We start from the raw sequence: 21,317 nt of genomic DNA, 5'->3' as shown, positions 1-21,317 counted from the left end.
TGTTGTCCATAATGGGTGCATCACCTACCAACAGTGTAGGAGGGTTTCCTTTTCTTCACATCCTCTCCAGCATTTATTGTTTATAGATTTTTTGATGATGGCCATTCTGACTGGTGTGAGGTGATACCTCATTGTAGTTTTGATTTGCATTTCTTTAATAGTGGGCAGTTTTGAGCATCTTTTCACATGTTTGTTGGCCGTCTGTATGTCTTCTTTGGAGAAATGTCCGTTAGGTCTTCTGCCCCTTTTTTGATTGGAATGTTTGTTTTTCTAATATGAGCTGTATGAACTGCTTACATGTATATATTTTTTAGAGGTTAATTCTTTGTCAGTTGTTTCTATTGCAATTATTTTCTCCTGAGGGTTGTATTTTAATCTTGTTTATTATTTCCTTTGCTCAGAAAAACTATTAAGTTTAATTAGGTTCCATTTGTTTATTTTTGTTTTTATTTCCATTATTCTAGGAGGTGAATCAAAGAGGATCTTGCTGTGATTTATGTCACAGAGTGTACTGCCTATGTTTTCCTTTAAGAGCTTTATAGTTTGTGGCCTTACATTTAAGTGTTTAATCCATTTTGAGTTCATTTTTTTGTGTATGGTGGTAGGAAGTGTTCTAGTTCAATTCTTTTTACACATAGCTGTCCAGTTTCCCAGCACCACTTATTGAAGAGGCTGTCTTTTCTCCATTGTATATTCTTGCCTCCTTTGTCAAAGATGAGGTGCCCATGGGTGCATGGGTTTATCTCTGCAGCCGAGGCCTGTGGGGAGTTGGTACAGTCTGAGGCGGTTCTGTGTGCTCTCCCATGGGAATTGGCCCTCCGAGTCATGTGTCCCTCCACAGAGCTAAGCTGTATAGGTTCCTGCAGTGGTGTGGGCGGTAAGTAACCTGTATTTTCTCACAGCTTAGTGGCAGATGCTATCTTTGCAGTCTGGACCGCAGTGGATGGTATTTTGCCCCCTGGCTCAGGCACTTGCCCTGGCTTTGGTGGTGACCAGTCCGCTTGGATTGCCCCCTCTGGGATCGTACATTGCAGTTGTGTCTAGTTCTGCCTTTGGCACTCGTAACCAGCTTTGGTGGTGGCTGGGCATACATACCTGTGCGTGTGTGTGCACTCAGTTGTTCAGTCATGTCTGACTCTTTGTGACCCCATGGACTGTACCCTGTCAGGCTCCTCTGTCCGTGGAATTTCCAGGCAAGAATACTGGAGCGGGTTGCCATATCCTACTGTAGGTGATCTTCACCCAGAGACTGAACCTGCCTCTCTTGTGCCTGCTTCATTGGCAGGTGGATTCTTTACTACTGCACCACCTGGGAAGTAACCGTATCTACCTCTGGGGTTGTGTGGTTCACAGCCGCTACTTACTCCACTTGTGGCATTCACTAAGGTGGGTTACTGTGGTCTCTAAGCTCACGGAGTCCGAGGGTCCCTGCGACAATGATCTCTTGCCCCTGGGAGGCACAGGCTTTTCCCTGGACTCCCTCAGCTGTGTTGTATTAGCACATATGTTCATGGCAGTCAACCCCGATGCTCTCCCTGAGGTCCGACCCCTGAAGCCTGAACCTCAGCACTCGGTCCCCATTCACTTTGGTGGGCATGCTGGGAAGTACTGTTTCACATTGATCTCTGTGAGGAATTCTTTCCATTTTGCCTCCCAAGCACTTGTTGCTGTGCTCCCCTCTGAGATTCTGAAGCTCCTCCCTTCCCCCCGCCCATGAGAGGGTTCCTGAGAGTGTGGAGACTTTTTCTCCTTCACAACTCCGTCCCTGGGGTGCAGGTCCCTGTCCCAAAATCCTTTGTCTCTTTTTTATCTTTGTTTTTTGCCCTGCTTCATTCTGAGGAGATTGGCTTGCCTTTTTGGAAGCCAACAGTCTGCTGCCAGCATTCTGTAGGAATTGTTTCACATGCAGATGTAAATTTGATGTGTTTCTGGGGAGGAGCATGGTCTTTCCATCTTACTCCTCTGCCATGTTGAAAAGTCCCGTGTCTTTGGTTTAAATAGATGGGTTTTGCTGGTAGTGATGTAGCAGATATGCTTAGTCTTATTGCAGACCTTTTTTCTGTTTTATCTTTTAATAGTTCTTTACTTTCTTCATTTTTTTGTCCCTTTGTTAAATATTTTGCATTTCTTTGATTCATCTCTGTCCTTGCATAATTTGGAAAAGTATAAGAATATCGCTAGATAGCAGTAATTATCCAGAAAAGGAAATAGGAAAATTCCATTCATACTAGCACAAAACCAAAAATACTTAAGAAACACTTTATTAAGAAAGGCATAGGACCTATATGGAGAAAATGTAAAATAAGGTTGGGTCAAATAGAAAGGCATATTATGTTCTTGGGTGAACAAATTATCATGAAAATGTCTATTTTATGAAAATATATGTATTTAATGAAGTTCAAATTAAAATGTGCTCTGTTGAGAGGTAGCATGTAATTTTTTTTTTTAGAGTGATGTTTCATTTTTTTTTCCTCTTTTTAAAAATTAAGTTTATTTATTTTAGTTGGAGGCTAATTACTTTACAATATTGTAGTGGTTTCTGCCATACATTGATATGAATCAGCCATGGGGGTAGCATGTAATTGAATACAATAATCTTAGCGGTTAGGGACATGCTTTACCCCATCAGAACATTTATAACGCCATTGTAATCAAGTCACTGTTGGCATAAGAATGGCAAGTAGACCAAATATACAGAGAGAGAGAGAGAGAGAGAGAGATATTTTAATTCTCATAGTTGTTTCCCCCACCCACACCCCTTAGTTGTCCTTGCCTTTGCTAACTTATTGTTTGCGTCTGCTCTTCCTTGGACAGTTTATAATTCTTTCTTCATTTCCAAGAATTTTGTCTTTTTCTTCCATTTCCTTCTTGTTGTTCAGTCGCTAAGTTGTGTCCAACTCTTTGGGACACCATAAACTGCAGCACACCAGGCTTCCCTGCCCTTCATCATCTCCCAGAGTTCAGTCAAACTCATGTCCATTGAGTCGGTGATGCCATCCAACCATCTAATCCTCTGTTGTCCCCTTCTCCTCCTGCCTTCAATCTTTCCCAGCTTTAGTGTCTTTTCGAATGAGTCAGCTCACTCATATCAAGTGGCCAAGGTATTGGAGCTTCAGCATCAGTCCTTCCAATGAATATTCAGGGTTGATTTCCTTTAGGATTGACTGGTTTGATCTCCTTGCTGTTGAAGGACTCTCGAGAGTCTTCTCCAGCACTGCAGTTTGAAACCATCAGTTCTTCAGCACTCAGCCTTCTTCTCTTCCTGTCCCTTACCTTTTCAAAAACTTTTATTTATTATGTGGTCTTTTTCTGATTTTATTTTTCTAATTTCTGAATCAAGACTTTTTATATCCTCAAATGTTTAAATGTGTTTAGTTTTGTTTGAATTGTTAACTTTTATTTTTTTATGCTTTCTTTTTATCAGGAAGATTTCCCTTAGTTGATGTTTGTGAACTTTCCTGATTTTCTGTAGTAGTTCTTTGTGGTCTTTTTTCTTGTTCATTTTTACTGTATCGAGCTTTTAAGAAAATAATATTCCTAATTTAATGGCACCCTCTTTTTAAATTTTTAATTAGAGAATAATTGCTTTGCAATGTTGTGTTAGCTTCTGCCATACAACATTAATTAGCCATAAGTATACATATGTCCCCTCCCTCTTATACATAAGTATACATATGTACCTCCCTCCTACCCTCTGTCCCATCCCACCCCTCTAAGTTGTCACAGAGCACAGGATTGAGCTCCACTAGCTTATCTTTACATATGGTAATGTTTATGTTTCAGTGCCACTCTCAATTTATCCCACCATCTCCTTCTCCCACTGTGTACACCACAAGTCTGTTCTCTATGTCTGCAACTCTATTGCTGAATGGAACTCTCTTCTGTCTATATAGCAAAGTCCAAGTACTTTGAAGAATTTTTTGGTGTGTGTGTATGTCATTCGTTTCTTTTGCTTGAGAGGAAGCTTTGTTATATCTCCAGTTTTATGGTTCTCTTTTGTCTTGCAGAACCCTAAATATTCACTCCTACTTTTTTTCTTTTACCTTTTACCATCCAGTTGCCAAAGAATTCTTCTCTCTTCTTTTTTGTCTTTTTTCTCCTCTCTGCATTTCAAGGATTACTCACATAAATCATACCTGTCAATTAAAATTGTACCTGCTCCTTTAGATCATTCCTGACCCTTTAAATCTACTTTGAAATCTCTTTCTTGTAGTTTGTGTTCTAGAAACTTGTTCTGTATTTTCAGATTTAGTGTGGATCTAATCTTTCTGGTGTCATTCCAGATCATCTTTAGGCTCCTTCGCTATCCTTCCTCTTCTCGGTTTCCTACAAATTTTCTTAGTCTGCTTTTGCTTGCCCAAAGCCTTGTGGCTGTTTGAGGTGAGAGTATGTGCACTGGGATTGATGCTGTTTCTTTTTTTTACAGCTGATTTGCAATTTTGTCATAATATATCTTCAAATTATGCTGTAGGTATAGTTTTGTGTAGAATTTAATTTTTCCTTACTGTTTGGGAGGAAATTTGGGGAGATAATTATGTAACTGCCACTGTCCTCAGCTGTCTTGGAAGTCCAGGATTACTTAATAAATGGTAGTGGCATAATTAGCCATCTACATGGAAACAATAAAATTGGAATCCAATTTTACACCATACAGAGCTTATTAAAAATGCTACTGCTTCATTTTGATATTTGGCAAAACTAATACAATTATGTAAAGTTTAAAAATAAAATAAAATTAAAAAAAAAATGCTACTGCTGCTGCTGCTAAGTCACTTCAGTCGTGTCCAACTCTGTGCGACCCCATAGACGGCAGCCCACCAGGCTCCCCCGTCCCTGGGATTTTCCAGGCAAGAACACTGGAGTGGGTTGCCATTTCCTTCTGCTGCTGCTGCTGCTAAGTCGCTTCAGTCGTGTCCAACTCTGTGCGACCCCAGAGACAGCAGCCCATCAGGCTCCCCTGTCCCTGGGATTCTTCAGGCAAGAAGACTGGAGTGGGTTGCCATTTCCTTCTCCAATGCATGGAAGTGAAAAGTGAAAGTGAAGTTGCTCAATTGTGTCCGACTCCTAGCGACCCCATGGACTGCAGCCCAGGCTCCTCCGCCCATGAGATTTTCCAGGCGAGAGTACTGGAGTGGGGTGCCATTGCCTTCTCCGGCCATTTCCTTCTAGATGAATGTAAAATTCATATAAAGACTCATGTGTAAAAACATAAAAATATACCTCAAGAAAACCCAGGTGAATATCTGGATAACCTAGGAGTCACGTGTAAGAGCATGGTGATGTTGGGGTGCTCCTTTAACCAAGAATGGAAAGCAGGAGCTATAAAAGAAAAGATGTGTGCGTATGCAAAAGGTAGATTTAGAAGAAATATTTGCACTGTTGAGAACAATGATAAAATACAAAAACTTTTTACAAATTGACAGGAAAAATAACCCAGTAGAAAAATATGTGACTAGAAGGACATGAATAAGCATTTCCCAGAAAAGTATATCCAAATGACAAATACACATTCGATGTTCAGATGTTAGTAATCAGGGAGATTCAAATTAGAGCAGCGACATAGTGCTTTATAACAATCAAACTAGCAAAATTAAAAAGAGAAAAATTACCTGTGGCTCACAGGGATGGAGGTAAATAAGGTACTTTTATATCCTCTGCACAATGTTTAGGTAAATACTTTGCTGAATAAAGTGGAAGGAGGCTTATGGTTTTATTTTCCCTCTCCTAAGTATATACTTTCCAAGTATCTAGTGAAGATAAATAAAGCATAGTAATTATAAGCTTGAAAAGGGAAGTACCATTAGATTTTATATTTAGAATTTGACAGGATGTATTTAGAAACAGGAAACTCCTTTAATTAGCCTGGCTTATCTGTCACTGGAGCTCTTTCTTTAAGGTCTATCTATATCTTGAAAATAAAATGCCCTTCACTATATGAGGATCTTTCCCTACCACTAACTGTCATGACTACCATCCTGGGGACTTGCTTGAAAGGCAGGAGTTAGTCTCAACTCCCCTGCAATATTTTATGATGAAAATTTTCAAACATACAGCAAAGTTGAAAGACTTAAAAATGAATAGGCATATATACTCAACACTGAGGTTCTTCCATTAATACTTATTATACTTGTTTTATCATATAGCTTATCCATATGTCTGTGTGTATGTGTATATATGTTTACACATACCCACCAATGTATCTTATTATTTGATGTATTTCAAGATTACTCACATCAGTGTATTTCCTCCAAATATATGCTTTTATAATATATATCAACTCTATTATATATTTATGCTTATATATGTATATCAACTGGAGTTCAGTATTTATTAAGGTAAAATTTACATGCAGTGAAATGTAAAATCTTAAATATATATTCACTGTGTTTTTACAAATGCGTAGAGCTTTGTAATCCAATCTTGCCCTCACCTTAGGAAGTTACCTCATGCCCTTCCCAGTCTATTCATGCCCTCACTTTCTAGAGGCAGCTGTCATTTAGCATTGAATCTTCTTATGGTTGTGTTTTTTTCTGGGTCAATTTGTAGGAGACAAATTGTTGGGTCATCAACAAACTAATACATGTTTAGTTTTGGAGGCTTCCCAGGTGGCGCTAATGGTAAACAATCTGCCTCCCAATGCAGGAGACTTATGAGACGCGGGTTTGATCCCTGGGTTGGAAGATCCCATGGAGGAGAGCATGGCAACCCACTCCAATATTCTTGCCTGGAGAATTCCATGGACAGAGGAGCCTGGTAGGCTACAGTCCGTGGGGTTGCAAAGAGATATGACTAAAGCAACTTAGCACACACTCACGCATGATTAGTTTTATAAGAAATTACTAGACATCTTTCTAAGGTGGCTGTTCAGATTTTACATTTCCACAAATGGTTTGTAAGAGTTCTGATTGCTCTGTATCCGTGCTAACCTTTTATCTTGTCAGCCTTATTAATTTTAATCCTTATGGGTGTGTATTAATATCTCTGTGTTGTTAATTAGCATCTTTCTGATGAATAATGATGTTGAGCACTTGTGCATTTTGGCCATTCACATATCTTTGGTGAAGTTTTGTTCACATCCTTTTTGACGATTTTAAAAATGAGGTTGTCTTTTTATTATTGAGTTGTTCAGTTGCTCAGTCATGTCCGACTGTTTGCGACCCCATGAATCGCACCACGCCAGGCCTCCCTGTCCATCACCAACTCCCGGAGTTCACTCAAACTCACGTCCATCGAGTCAGTGATGCCATCCAGCCATCTCATCCTCTGTGGTCCCCTTCTCCTCCTGCCCCCAATCCCTCCCAGCATTAGGGTCTTTTCTAAGGAGTCAATTCTTGGCATGAGGTGGCCAAAGTACTGGAGTTTCAGCTTTAGCATCAATCTTTCCAATGAACACCCAGGACTGATCTCCTTTAGGATGAACTGGTTGGATCTCCTTGGAGTCCAAGGGACTCTCAAGAGTCTTCTCCAACACCACACTTCAAAAGCATCAATACTTCAGTGCTCAGTAGGAGTCCTTAATTGTATCTTGGATAGTCCTTTGCAGGGTATATGTCTTGTGAATATTTTATCCCAGCAAACTTAGTTTTTAAGTGTTACTGTCAACAAATACTTACTGAGAGCACTTACCGTATGCTAGAATACAGCAGTAAACAAAATATATAAAAAACATTCTTGCTGATGCCACAGTTCTGGCGTCACTGTAGTTCCTCAGTACAGTCAGGGAGACCAGTAAGAAGGCTTCTTCGGTGATCCAAGAGATGGCTTAGACTGGGGTTTTAGCAATGGAAGAGTGTGAGAACTATTTGGATTCTTCTGTATTTTGAGAGTAGAATTGACTAATTGAATTTGGAGTATAAGTATAAGAGAGGGAGCAATCAATGATGGCTCCCAAAGTTTTTTAGCCAGAGGAAATGGAAGGATAGGGTTGCCATTTATTGAAATGAGGAATTCCACAAGAGGAATAGGTTTGGGTGGGTGTGGGGAAAATGTTGGATTGGGAATTCAGTTTTAAATTTTATTTGAAATGCCTATTAGGTGTCTATATATGGAGAGGTCAAGTGGACGATTACATGTATAAGTTTGGAATTCAGAGGAGAGGCCAGGAGATATAAATCTGGGATCCATCTTCGTGTAGAACCCATTGTTATAATGATAGTGGGACCAGAATCCAAAGAGAAAAGGTACATAAATCACTGATTTTTAAAATAAACCTTTTATTTTGTGATAATTTTAGATTTACGTTAAATTTGAAGAGATAGTGCAGTGTTCTTGTATGCCCTTCACCCGTTTCTCCCTAATATTGCCATCTTAAATAACCATGGTACATTTACTGAAGCTAAAATACTAACATTGATACATAATTGTTAACTAAAGTCCAGACTTTGTGCTTCATCAGTTTGAGATTACTAATTGTAATATGTGATGGAAGTTAAGAAACATTTTCTGAAGTATCTTCATAGGTTTTTGATTGCTTTTTCTTCTCTCTTTATAGAACTAATGGCTGAAGAGTAAATCAATATGGCAACTATGGTTCCACCAGTGAAACTGAAATGGCTTGAACACCTCAACAGCTCCTGGATTACAGAGGACAGTGAATCTATTGCTACAAGAGAGGGGGTTGCTGTTTTATATTCTAAACTGGTCAGCAATAAGGAAGTAGTACCTTTGCCTCAACAAGTTTTGTGCCTCAAAGGACCACAGCTGCCAGACTTTGAACGTGAGTCTCTTTCAAGTGATGAACAGGACCACTATTTGGATGCCCTTCTTAGCAGTCAGCTAGCACTTGCAAAGATGGTATGTTCAGATTCCCCATTTGCTGGGGCACTTCGAAAACGATTGCTTGTACTCCAGCGTGTCTTCTATGCACTTTCTAATAAATACCACGACAAAGGCAAAGTGAAACAGCAGCAGCATTCTCCGGAGAGCAGCTCTGGTTCAGCAGATGTCCATTCTGTTAGTGAACGTCCTCGGTCAAGCACTGATGCACTTATAGAAATGGGTGTTCGAACTGGTCTAAGTTTATTATTTGCACTTCTGAGACAAAGTTGGATGATGCCTGTGTCGGGACCTGGTCTCAGTCTTTGCAATGATGTTATTCATACTGCAATTGAAGTTGTGAGCTCTTTGCCACCATTATCTTTAGCAAATGAAAGCAAGATTCCACCTATGGGCTTGGATTGCTTATCACAAGTAACAACCTTTCTTAAAGGAGTAACTATTCCCAATTCTGGAGCAGACACTTTAGGTCGTAGATTAGCTTCTGAGTTGCTGCTTGGTTTAGCAGCTCAGCGAGGTTCTTTGCGGTATCTCCTTGAATGGATAGAAATGGCACTGGGGGCTTCAGCAGTTGTAAATTCCATGGAGAAAAGCAAACTACTGTCAAGCCAAGAAGGAATGATCAGCTTTGACTGCTTTATGACTATATTAATGCAGATGAGGCGTTCTTTGGTATGTATAATAAATCTCAGCTTTAAAATTCTTATCTAACAATTTTGGAAAAGGTCAACTCAGCTTTTAATGAATTGGTGGTAACAGTGAATGATTTGAGAATTCTACTGGCGATATTAAGTTAGTTAAATATTTTACATACTTGGAGTGAATAAACTTTTATATGTGTTGATGTGAATACGTAATTTAAGGACAAACTAGTTGGTATTATGTTAAGATTTCTGAATCAGGAGTCAGGATTGTAGTTTAAGTTTTATGGCTTCTTATACGAACTTGAGAAATTCATCTAACTTTGCTCTGTTTTAGCAAACTCAAATGTAAAATGAGGGGCCTTGGCTGGTGAGTATGGAGATCTTTTGACAAATTGCTAATTTCTAGCTTCTCAATTTTTATTAAATATTTATTATATGCTAAGTATTATTCTAGGCCCTAGGGATACAGCAGAGAAAAATGTAGTTTCTTGGATCTCACAGCCTAGTGGGGGAATCAGACAGTGCATATAAATTTCAGGTAGTGTGAAGTTCTAAGAATTAAAATAAGGGAGGGAAAGGGAATGCAGAATGATGGACTCAAGCAGAGACTGGGGAGGGGGATAGGTGTGGTATTTTAGTTAATGTGGTCAAGAAAGTCTCTGAATTGTGACATTTGAGCAGAGACCTGAATGGAGGGAAGTGATGAACTGAGCGTCCTAGATTTGTAATGAATATCTTGTTCATGAAGGAATTTAATTACTTGATTATCATAAAGGAACTAACTTTGGATACCATATTAAAGAATAAACAGTAAAATGCAGTGCAGTATGATCAATTTCAAGAATTTCTGAAATTGAAATTCAGTGCTTTTTGAAAACAGAATAAAAGTTTGAAATAATACAAATTTGGAATATAAAGATTAAACCATTCATAAATTGACTTAATTTCATTTGGGTGACATTGATCAGCCTTTTTGGTGTCCTTTATCACCAGATATCATATATCATTTAACAAATTTATTTAGTTTATAAAAATATGATTTATAAATTATGTGTGTATGTTTCATGTCTTACCCCCTGCCAAAAGTGAAGAGCTCTTGGATTGACAGGAATGTTTCGTAAAAAACAATTATGTTGAATTTACTTTTAAACCAGGGCATTTAAATTTTCACCTGGCTAATGTTTTATGCTTGTGAACTGAATAGTAAATATTGGGTCATTTTTTTTTTTTTTTACAAATAATTTTATTGTAAGTAAGTACTTGGAGACTCTAGATTATATCTATGAAAATTTGAATTTCTTAATGTTAAATAAAATGTAGACAGAAAAGCATGTGGTGCTTTGCTCCAAATCTGGCATGTTGGAAAGGCCCTATGATCTTTTATCTAAAGTAGAGACCTAGAGCCAGAGATGCAGTGATCTGAGTAAGAAAGATTTGAGGTAACAGCAGTGAAAGGCATTTAGGCCTCTTGTGGTTTCTTATTGAATATTTAAACATGCACTTGCATATCTGTGTTTCTCATTTTATTTTGTAATTCTTAATACTTTCTGGTAACGTTCTCTAAATTTACACCATTTTCAAATATGTAATCCCATTTGATGACCTAAAATAATGTATCTGTTCTTGGTCACATGTTAATATTTCTGTGAGGAGTTACTTAATTCTTCATTTTACAGTCCCATTTATTTTCCATTGCCTTTGTCATAAAGAAAAGATGTTAATTATTACACAATCAACTTATATGATTGCATGCTTACCCCTAGTGTATTTCCTTTTTAACCAAAATGCTAAATACCCTGAGTCAGAGGCCTTTTTCCCACCTTACCCTCTAAACCTTATCCTGCAGTATTGCTCCTTAGCGGGAAGAGAATGCCCAAAGAAAGAAAATCGCTTTTCTCTGTATCTGTTTAGCTTCGTTGTCTTTTAGCACATTGGAAATGTTTGTATGCATATTTGTTTGTGAGTTTAAATTGGCTCTATAAGCTTAAGAAATCTTTATACTAAATATACGTACTACCTATGTAATGAGCTTTAATATTCATTTAATTAACGTATAGTATACTATTGCATTCATTTTTTGAATTTTTACTTACTGCTTCCCAGTACCTGGCATAAGGGAAGAAGAGCTCTAACCCTCGTTGAGTGCCTGCTACCTACCAGCTGCTTTTTATAAGCAGTGTCTCATTCAATTATCTTGTTAATCTGTAAAGAAGATATTGTTTACTGTTATCTTAAGGATGAAAAAACTGTGGTGGTTATCCAAAGTTACACACCTATTTGTCAAAAGAACTGAAAGTATAATGTGTACTCCTAATTAAGCACGGATGGGCCATGCACTGTGTTAACCAGTTCTTACAACCCCTAGTCTGTTGGCAAAGCCCGTGTTTTTCTCTGACTACTATAGGCAGCTTTTACACTATTTATGTTAAATAGGCTGACTTTTCCCCCCATGAAGGCCTACCTTAAAGTAGATATAAAATACAATAAACTTATTTTATTGCTGGATTTCCAGTTTTCTCTCCACTTGACTTCTTTCATTTCTGGACAGAATGTTGTATTCACCTAGGCAGAAAGGGCCTCCTTTCTTCCCCTTCTAGGCTATACCCTTATGTTATAACTTTCTGTTGGGGCTAGGATACCCCAGATAGCTTTCGTCAAAATTCTGGGTATATTCTGGGGAAGAATCTTGTATGTTTGTGTGATTTAGTTTGGCCCTCCAGGAGACACCACAGGCCTATGTCAGATTGAATTTAATTAAATTTCAGATAGATCTTAGGGAAAAGAGATGGTTATTAACTTGAACTTTGTATTTATTATTCTTTCTTGCACAGTGAGTGATAGGATCTGATGCTCTTGGTCTCCAGGATTCATATTTCTTACACTTTTCAGTGTTATCAGTTGTTGTTAGTTGAGAACTCATAAAGTATCTAGAGCCTCTCCTGGTACACTGGACCTCATCCTGACCTGATTCTCACTATCTTAAGATTCTCTCCTCATGAGCAGCTGGGATAAAACTTACCCCCAAGCTATTAATAAAAGTTAGAGGGAGAGACACATAACCATCACTTGAGTACCTGGTATGCTTAGTCACTCAGTTGTGTCCAGCACTTTGCGACCCTTTGGACTGTAGCCCAGCAGTTTCTTCTGTCCATGGGATTTTTCAGGCAAGAATACTGGAATGGATTCTCATTTCCTTACCCGGGGTACCTTCCCCACCCAGGGATCAAACCAGCATCTTTTGTGTCTTTTGCTTTGCAGGCGAATTCTTTACTTGATGAGGCATCAGGAAACTGGTATAAGGCCTTAAAAAAAAAAAAAAAAAAGAGTTCATCCTTAAATTGTATTTCCATGTGTGATTCTTACTCAACCTCCACTACCTACACATACAGTAATTCAGAGATTCGAGTGCAAGTGTGCAAGATAATCATTAACTTATATTTAAATAAAGAGTAGGGAAATAATGTCACTGTATATCCCCGCATCCTAAAAAAATAAACTAAAAATATCAACAGCAGTAAAGGCGTCTTTGGCCTTTGATGCCACTAGGTATTTGCTGTGTGCCAGATACTGCTAGGCTCTGGGTTAGAAAGATGGATAAGCTTTGTAGCATCCATGCCTTTATCTAGCTTACAGTTTAAGGAAAGAGAGACGCATAGACATTTCATGTTAATGGTACTGGACTGCAGTAGAGCTCTGCATAGGGACAAGGTCATGGGACATAGGAGGAAGGCTAGAGGGGAAGGGGCTGAAAATGAAGGGTGCTTAAGTTTAGTTGAAAAGAGTTTGCTTCCAAACATGAGGTTTGTGAATGAGGGAGCTGAAAAAGTCTTCAGGTGAGAGGTGTAGTGTTCACAGAGTGATGGAGGTGTGGGAAAGCAGGCTTCTGGATGTTCATGGTGGAATGGGATGAACTAAGGCTGATGAGCTAGGTGGGGCCATGTATCCCATGCTATGGGGTTTTGAGCTTAGTTCTGTAGGCAGTGGGGAGTCACTGAAACAATTGGAAGAAGAATAAAACCAGATAGCAAGAACATAAGGAAATGTACTCCATCAAGTCTTAATGTTCTTGTCTGATTATCTTATTAATAAAAAGACAGGTGGGGAAAAAATGAAAAGGTATTATGATGGTAGGTAAATAAGAGAAAGGTAATTCAATGAAGACCTGTAAAACCACATATTTTTGTTATTTTAATTTCCTCTGTATCTTTAGACCTTTGAACTTCCTGTTAGTAGTGTATGAATTGTTACACACTTAACATGCTTTGTTTTCCAAAATGAAAAATGCCTAGATGTAGCCCTCTTTTTCTGTTATGTAGTATATGTACAAAACACATTAAGAATTCTATACAAAATGAGTTTTAGAGATGTCTTTAATCCAAATTGACTGGGGAGGGATTAGTCTCACGCTTAATACTGATTTTTTGGGGAGAACAGAAATCAATGACAGTCACTGCAGACAGATTTTGAAGAATTTTTTGAAAAATTGGTTTGGTGCAAAAATATATTAAAGACTTCCTGTGTTTTTTCTTCTTTCTCTGTGTACATCATACAAAATAATGACAATCACTGCTTCCAGTTTTGAGTTCTTTCTATGTATTAAGATCTGTGCTACAGATGTTTTATGCATAATTTCAGTTGTTATCACCAACAGCCCTAAATAAAAGAGGCATTATTCCTGTCTAAGGATAAGGAAACTAATCCTTAAGTCACATTGCCCAAAGTGATGAAGCATGGATTTAAACACAGGTCTGTTACTGAAAACCTTATGCTGTTTTCAGTGTTTTCCTTTATACTGTAAACAGGCATAAGAAAACCGATTATTATAGCCCTGGTACCAGCTCCCAAGAAGGTATAGTAAGCTGTTGTTTCTCATCTGCTTTTGGTTTGGTGATCAGTAGAGGTGACCTTTAAAGAATGGAGTCACAGATTACAATTCTGTTTTTCCCAGAGGTTCTACACAGCTAATTATGGAATTTGGAGAGGCTGTACATTATAATATTTTCTGGTATAGCCACACCTTATCTGTCTAGGATCTAGGTAATTTTGAACAGCCAGCTTCTGATATAACTCTGAGACCTGCAAGTGGCTCTTTAAAGCCTTACTATTAGGAGTGTGAGCCTCAGACAGCAGCATTGGTGTCACTGGAAGCTTGTTAGAAATGCGAAATCTAAGGCCCCCACCTATATTTACTGAATTGGAATCTGCATTTTAACAGTTTCAGGATAATTCATGTTTACATTAAAATTCCAAAAGTACCACCTTAAGGGATTACGAGGAAACATTGATTTGGTAGCAGTAGCTTAGCATCTGATGACCCAGCAGTAAATTAAATAGCCAATATCATTTCTTTCATTACCTAGGAATCGTGTTAATTAAAATACCTTGAATTGATAAAATCATATAGTCCTGGAGTTGAATGGGATCTTACAAAGCACGTAGGCTCAAATCCCTTCTACAGTAGAGGATATACTTTTCTATGGTATATTTGCCACGTGATCATATAGAATGTATTTTTACAAACAATAGCCTTTGAAATAAAGACACCAATGAAAATTTTACAATTATAGGATTGATAAATCAGAGAAGGAACTTGATATTTGTGATGTAAAGATTTAAGAATATAGGAATTTGAGGGAACAGTGGAGGTCAAGTTCACTCTGATTTATCAGTTTTCAGTAAAAGAGTGATTTCTGGTCATAACCATAGGGTCCTTTTGTGGAGGAATTGCATAGGAGGAACTGGTTTGGGTGAATGTGGGGGAAATGTTAGATTGGGAATTTAGTTTTGAATATGTTTATTTGAGATGCCTGTAAGGTGTCTATAAATGGAGAGTCAAGTGGACAATAACATTAGGCTGTTAGTTCCAGAGAGGAGCTGTGATTCCTCAGCTATGAACTGACTTGTGGGACTTTTGTTATGCCAAAACTAAGGAGGAACAGACTTAACTGCTGTTCTGGTCAGGATCATCAGTTAAGTTGGTTATATGCTGCTTTATTCTTGGAGCAAGTGAACAAGGCAGCCCCAGGGAAGTCTGGTATTCTTGCCTGGGAAATCCCATGGATAGAGGAGCATGGAGGGCTAGCAGTGCATGGGGTCTCAAAGAGTCAGACATGACCAAGCAACTTTCACTTCACTTCATTTATTAAATATTGGCCACCCAAAGAGTGTGTAATTGACAAAATTCTGCCTGTTTGACTGTTTCTGTGTTAAACCTGTGGCCCTTAGAACAAATCACTGTTTAATAAGATAATCAGTGAGGGATTGGTACTTAATTTACTGCTTCACTGAATAGCCACATCTTTTACAACACATAAAAGTTGGTTTCATGATGTAATGTTAGGATTTGACCTTAAAGCACATAATTACATAAACAGTTCTTTAAACGTTTTGTGGACACTTTAAGTGATTTTAATATATGTCTCTCTCCTTACCAAACTGTATTCCACAATATCTTAATTATAGGGTTCATCTGCTGATCGGAGTCAGTGGAGGGAACCAACCAGAACATCTGATGGCTTGTGCTCACTCTATGAGGCAGCTTTGTGTCTCTTTGAAGAGGTATGTAATAATCATGACTTTAAGTAATCATACATTAAAAGTTGCTTTGTCAAGGGATAAACTGGAAGATTGTGATTGACATATACACACTACTAGATATAAAATAAATAACTTATAAGGACTGACTGTGTAGCTCAGGGAACTCTACTCAGTACTGTATAATGGCCTGTTTGGGAAAAGAGTCCAAAAGGAGTGGATAGATGTATACGTATCACAGATTCACTTTGCTGTACATCTGAAACTAACACAACATTGGAAATCAACTATACTCCAATAAAAATTAAAGAAGAAAAACGAAAAGTTAGTTGTCTTAAAATGCTTATATTTATCCCTTAAAAATAATCCAATTCCGTCTCTGGAAAGGATGCAAAAGAAAGTGGTGTCAATGATTGGTTGCTTCTAGAAAGTGAAGCTGGGGTGTCATATAAGGGTTGGGAGGGAAACATATTTGTCAGTGCATACCCTTTTATTCATTTTGGACTTTGTGTAAGGTGTATTTTTTTAATTTAAAAATTTATTATTAAAACATAAGAAACACAAACATGTGCCTAAATGGAATTATTATAAAACAAACAGCCTTTTAGTCTGTGCTCAGGAAAGAGATAAAACTCTAGAAACCCTTTCATGTCCTGGTCATTATCCCTTTCCTCCTTCTCTAAAGAACCACTATCCTGAGAGTAGTCACTTCCTTGCATTTCTTTATAGTTGTTTGCATCCCTTAGACACTATAGTTCAGTCTTGTCTACTTAAAAAAAAAATCATATGTATATGTTTATCTTTTCCTTCAATGTGTTTGTTCAGGGACCTGGACTTTTTAGGTTGTAGAATTTCCTACCATTTGGATTTTGTTAATTGATTATTCATAATACAGTTTCTTTGTATTTCCTGTATTTTGACAGGTGAATCTAGAGATTTGATCTGTTTCAGGTTTGATCCCTTTGGCAAAATCATACATGGTGTTGTGATCTTTCATTTGATTGTCTCTCTTTTTGTAGTACTAGCAACCCTGAATTCTTAATGATCAGATCTATTCATTGGTGCTTGGTTGAAAAATGGTATCAGATCAGATCAAATCAGTCGCTCAGTCATGTCCGACTCTTTGTAACTCCATGAATTGCAGCACGCTAGGCCTTCCTGTCCATCACCAACTCCTGGAGTTCACTTAGACTCATGTCCATCGAGTCAGTGATGTCATCCTACCATCTCATCCTCTGTCGTCCCCTTCTCCTCTTGCCCCTAATCTCTCCCAGCATCAGTCTTTTCCAGTGAGTCATCTCTTCGCATGAGGTGGCCAAAGTACTGGAGTTTCAGCTTTAGCATCATTCCTTCCAAAGAAATCCCAGGGCTGATCTCCTTCAGAGTGGACTGATTGGATCTCCTTGCAGTCCAAGGGACTCTCAAGAGTCTTCTCCAACACCACAGTTCAAAAGCATCAGTTCTTCGGCGCTCAGCCTTCTTCACAGTCCAACTCTCACATCCATACATAACCACAGGAAAATATTCTAATTATATCTTTCATCTTTCAGTTGTTAGTTGGAATGTTTTCGTGAAGAGATGATTCCCTTATTGACTGTTTGGTTACCTTGCGACAGTTCAAACAGGAAAAGCAGAATAAATGTTTGATTCTCCCATTTGATTAAAAAAAATTTTTTTAACACCAATTTTTATTTACTAGTTTTCAGTTTAATGAACTGGTCTTCTGTCATCCTTCAAGCTTGACCAGTTGACTTCACTTGAAAAATACTATTACGAACTCAGATTTAAACCTATTCAAGTTTTACTTCATTGAATTATCATCTGTAGTGAAGCTGGTACTATTTTATCTTTGGCCAACAGTCTTTCAGGGTAATAGTCTCTTCAGGGTGGTTCCCAAGTTCTTTTAACATAGACCTAATAATCTTTGGTAGCTTCCGTGGTAACTGACCCATCAAATTGTTCTGAACTCAAGATGGACTCATCTCACACATTTCTTGATCTGGATCTGCAACTAGCTAGCTATTTCTCCATAAGCCTTGGTTTCTTTTGGTGGAAAATAGTATTTTAGGATCACAGTCAGGGTGCTCACCACTACTGTGTCAGTGTTATTTTTCTAGGCTCTTACAGTAGAGCCAGGAAGCTTGAGTGTGTGTGTCTGTGTGTGTGTACATGTTTGTGAGTATTTAAAGCTAATAGTATACCTCTTTAGTTGATACTTGCAATTTCAGGGCTATAGAATTTTTACTTACCTTTTTCTATATTACAGTTATATCTCCTTTCTTTCAAAGTAAGAACATCAGTTTTCAAGGTATAGGGATGTAAAATTAGAATATCCTGTAATTATTTATTTTGGTCACATAGTGTGACACACAGAGTAACCCTAAAATAAGACAAATACTACCATCATATGTTTACTAAAAAATGCTTTTTACATGCGATTTCCCCATTTTTTTGTAGTTGTATTATACGTACATACTCAGGGCATGCATAACTCTGTGTTACAACCCTCACTTAATATGAGTTCTATAAATAACTACATCTTTAGTGCTCACTGCCAGTTTATCTTAGTGTCTCTCTATTCTTTTTAGTTGTCTGAAGCTTATTCTCAAGTAGAATTCTCAGTAAAGAATTATGGAAAAGATTCTCTTAGTTCTTACATGTTAATTGCTATGCTTTTTATACTTAAAAGTCACTTTCCAGAAGAGAAAAGATAAAATCTTTGGCTCACATTTTCTTTCCTTCTCCTTCTTAAATATATTTATCCATTTTCTTCTGTCATAAACCTTTGCTGCTGAGGTCTGAAGATAATCTGATTTTCCTTCATATATTTATGAGTCACATGCTTGTTTTGCTGAGAAGCCCAAAGGATCTCTTCTTTAGAAATCAGTAATTTTACAAGAATACATCTTGATGTTATCCATTTAGAGTTGATATTCTCAGAGATGTGAAGATTTCAATATGTAGTCTGAAATCTTTTTTATTTCAGGGAAGTTTCCATAAATTATTGTTTTTCGTACTATTTTTACTCTTTTTTAAATTTGGTTCTCTTCTGGGACTCCTATTGCTTATTTGTTGGATCTTTGCCTAAGTAGTAATTCTCACGTTTTCTTTAATACTTTTTATGTGATGTTCATTTCTTTTTTATTTCTAAACAACTTTATCCTTTTAATCTTTTGTTGTTCTTACAATATTATCTTTACTATTTATTTACTCTTGGATTCCCTATAGTTTACTCATTACCAAAATGGTGTTTTTTCTTTCATCTCTTAATTCTTTTTTGAGTCTGTCACCTTATTCTTGAACAAGTCTATTTCAGATTTGTGCTTTTCTTTCATGTCTTGTTTCATTTTCTCAATCCCTTTAGCTGGCTTTGAAATAGGTTACAGTTTGATATGTCTTGTGGGCAGTTCTCTTCTGGCTTGCTTTTATTTAAAAGTAATGATGTTATTCTGTCTCTTCCCTCCCCCGCTCCCCTCAATAATAGCTTCATATGGAATTTGACCTTTGTACTTTTCTGTTGCTTATTTTTTGAAAAATTTGTTTTATTTTCCTGAATTTTTAGAATGGGATGAGATTCAAGGTAGCTTTTCTAGATCCAAAGACTCCCTTCCTTTATTGTTTTTATGTAATGTTATAAAAAAAAAGAAATAAGATGGTTTCCAGCATATTCCCCTCCCCACCTTTTATCTTAAGCTTCTCTCTTTTCTCTCTGTTGTTCCCATTCTGCTGAACTTTTATTCCACTCCCAGTAGTTTCTGCTTCACATGAGGGCTCTATTCTGGAAGGGAGTACTGGCTTGTCAGTTTCAAGAGGTCACCGAATTAGATTGCTCTAGCTTCTTTCAAACTGCTCCTCGTGGATCCTTTTTACTTACCTGCTTTTTAGAGAGGGCAGAGCTCTTCCCAGTTGCAACTGCTTAGATTGGCTCACTGTTCTTTCTGGTGAGTACTGGGTTGGTTGGTTGGGGCCTTTTTCTTTCTCTTAGATCTGTCAGATATTCTCTGGCTTCCTCCTGTACAGATATATTAATGTGCACATTCTGTGTTTGGTAGTGGTTTGTCTGCACCTGCTCATATTTTGGAGTTATTGGAACTATGTTTGTCTAGTTTTATTGTGAATGTTAAGCATGAGTTTGGAGTTTTGCCTTCTTTTTGTTCTGTGCAGTGATTCCATGTTTGGAAAACTACATTGCTGCTGCTATTGTCATCTTCCTAGAATTCTTCCCACCCTGTAGTTGTTTTTAAAAAACATTTCTTAAGTCTTTTGAATAAACTTTTTTTTTTACTTCCTCCCCCATTCCCTCTACTTCTTCCTCTCTTTCCCACTTCCCTCTTCTTCTCTCTCTCTTCCCTTCTCCCCTTCCCTTCCCCTTCTCCTTCCCTGTCCCTTCAACTTCTTCTCCTCTTTCTTTTTTGTGGGGGTCAGGGAAGGAGGGCTATGATTTTTTAAGCCTTATTATAGAATGGTAATCCACCCAGTATATAATGGATCTCCCCTGTGGCTCAGATGGTGAGGAATCTGCCTGCAGTGCAGGAGACCCAGGTTTGATCCCTGGGTCAGGAAGATCCTCTGGAGAAGGTAATGGCAACCCATCCCAGTATTATTGCCTGGAGAATTCCATGGACAGAGAAGCCTGGCTGATTACAGTCCATGGGATCGCAAAGAATTGGATACAACTGAGCAACTGTCACTTCACTTCACTTCAGTATATATTCCAAGACCCCCAATGGATACCTGAAATTGTAAATAGTACCAAGCCCTATAAATACCATGTTATTTCCTATATATACATACCTATGTTAAAACTTAATTTATAAATTAGGTATAATAAGAGAACATCCAAATTGCCAGCATAGCTCCTCTTGTACTTTGGGGCATTATTAAGTAAAATAAGGATTACTTGAACACAGGCACCGAAATACTGGCAGTTGAGATGATTACCAAATGGCTACTAAGTGACTAATGGGTGAGTAGTTTATGTAATGTGGCTATGCTGGACAAAGGGATGATACTCAGAACAGTATGCAGTTTAACATTTATGAATTATTTATTTCTGGAATTTTCCATTTAATATTTTCTGATGACGGTTGACTGCCAGTAACTGAAGCCACAAAAAGTGAAACTGTGAGAAAAGGGAGACTACTGTAATAGATCTTGAGATAAATTCTAACTTACCTGAGCCCATCATCCTTTTGTTGGCAGCAGAATTTCAGATCTGTCATTAGGGACTAGCAGCCTTTATTTATGCACATTTTGTGTGTTCTCAGAACTCTCCTGATGTTCACTGAAATTATTTGACACACATATTATCTTGGTTTTGGGTACTATTTAAAGGTTCTGACTGAAATTACTCTATACCTTCCC

General features: G+C 37.8%; 1 protein-coding gene across 1 annotated transcript in view; it reads left to right on the top strand.

Annotated features, from left to right (window-relative positions):
* Positions 1–21,317, top strand: part of HERC1 (HECT and RLD domain containing E3 ubiquitin protein ligase family member 1) — a 212,340-nt gene that overhangs the window by 41,503 nt on the left and 149,520 nt on the right. The window contains 2 exon segments of the mRNA XM_070378058.1: positions 8,492–9,447; positions 15,882–15,977. Coding sequence (XP_070234159.1) covers positions 8,518–9,447; positions 15,882–15,977 — 1,026 coding nt within the window. The 5' untranslated portion in view covers positions 8,492–8,517.

This window comes from Bos mutus, chromosome 10 (genome assembly GCF_027580195.1).
Source record: "Bos mutus isolate GX-2022 chromosome 10, NWIPB_WYAK_1.1, whole genome shotgun sequence".
NCBI classification, from domain to species: domain Eukaryota; kingdom Metazoa; phylum Chordata; class Mammalia; order Artiodactyla; family Bovidae; genus Bos; species Bos mutus.
This window is presented reverse-complemented; position numbering and strand designations above follow the sequence as displayed.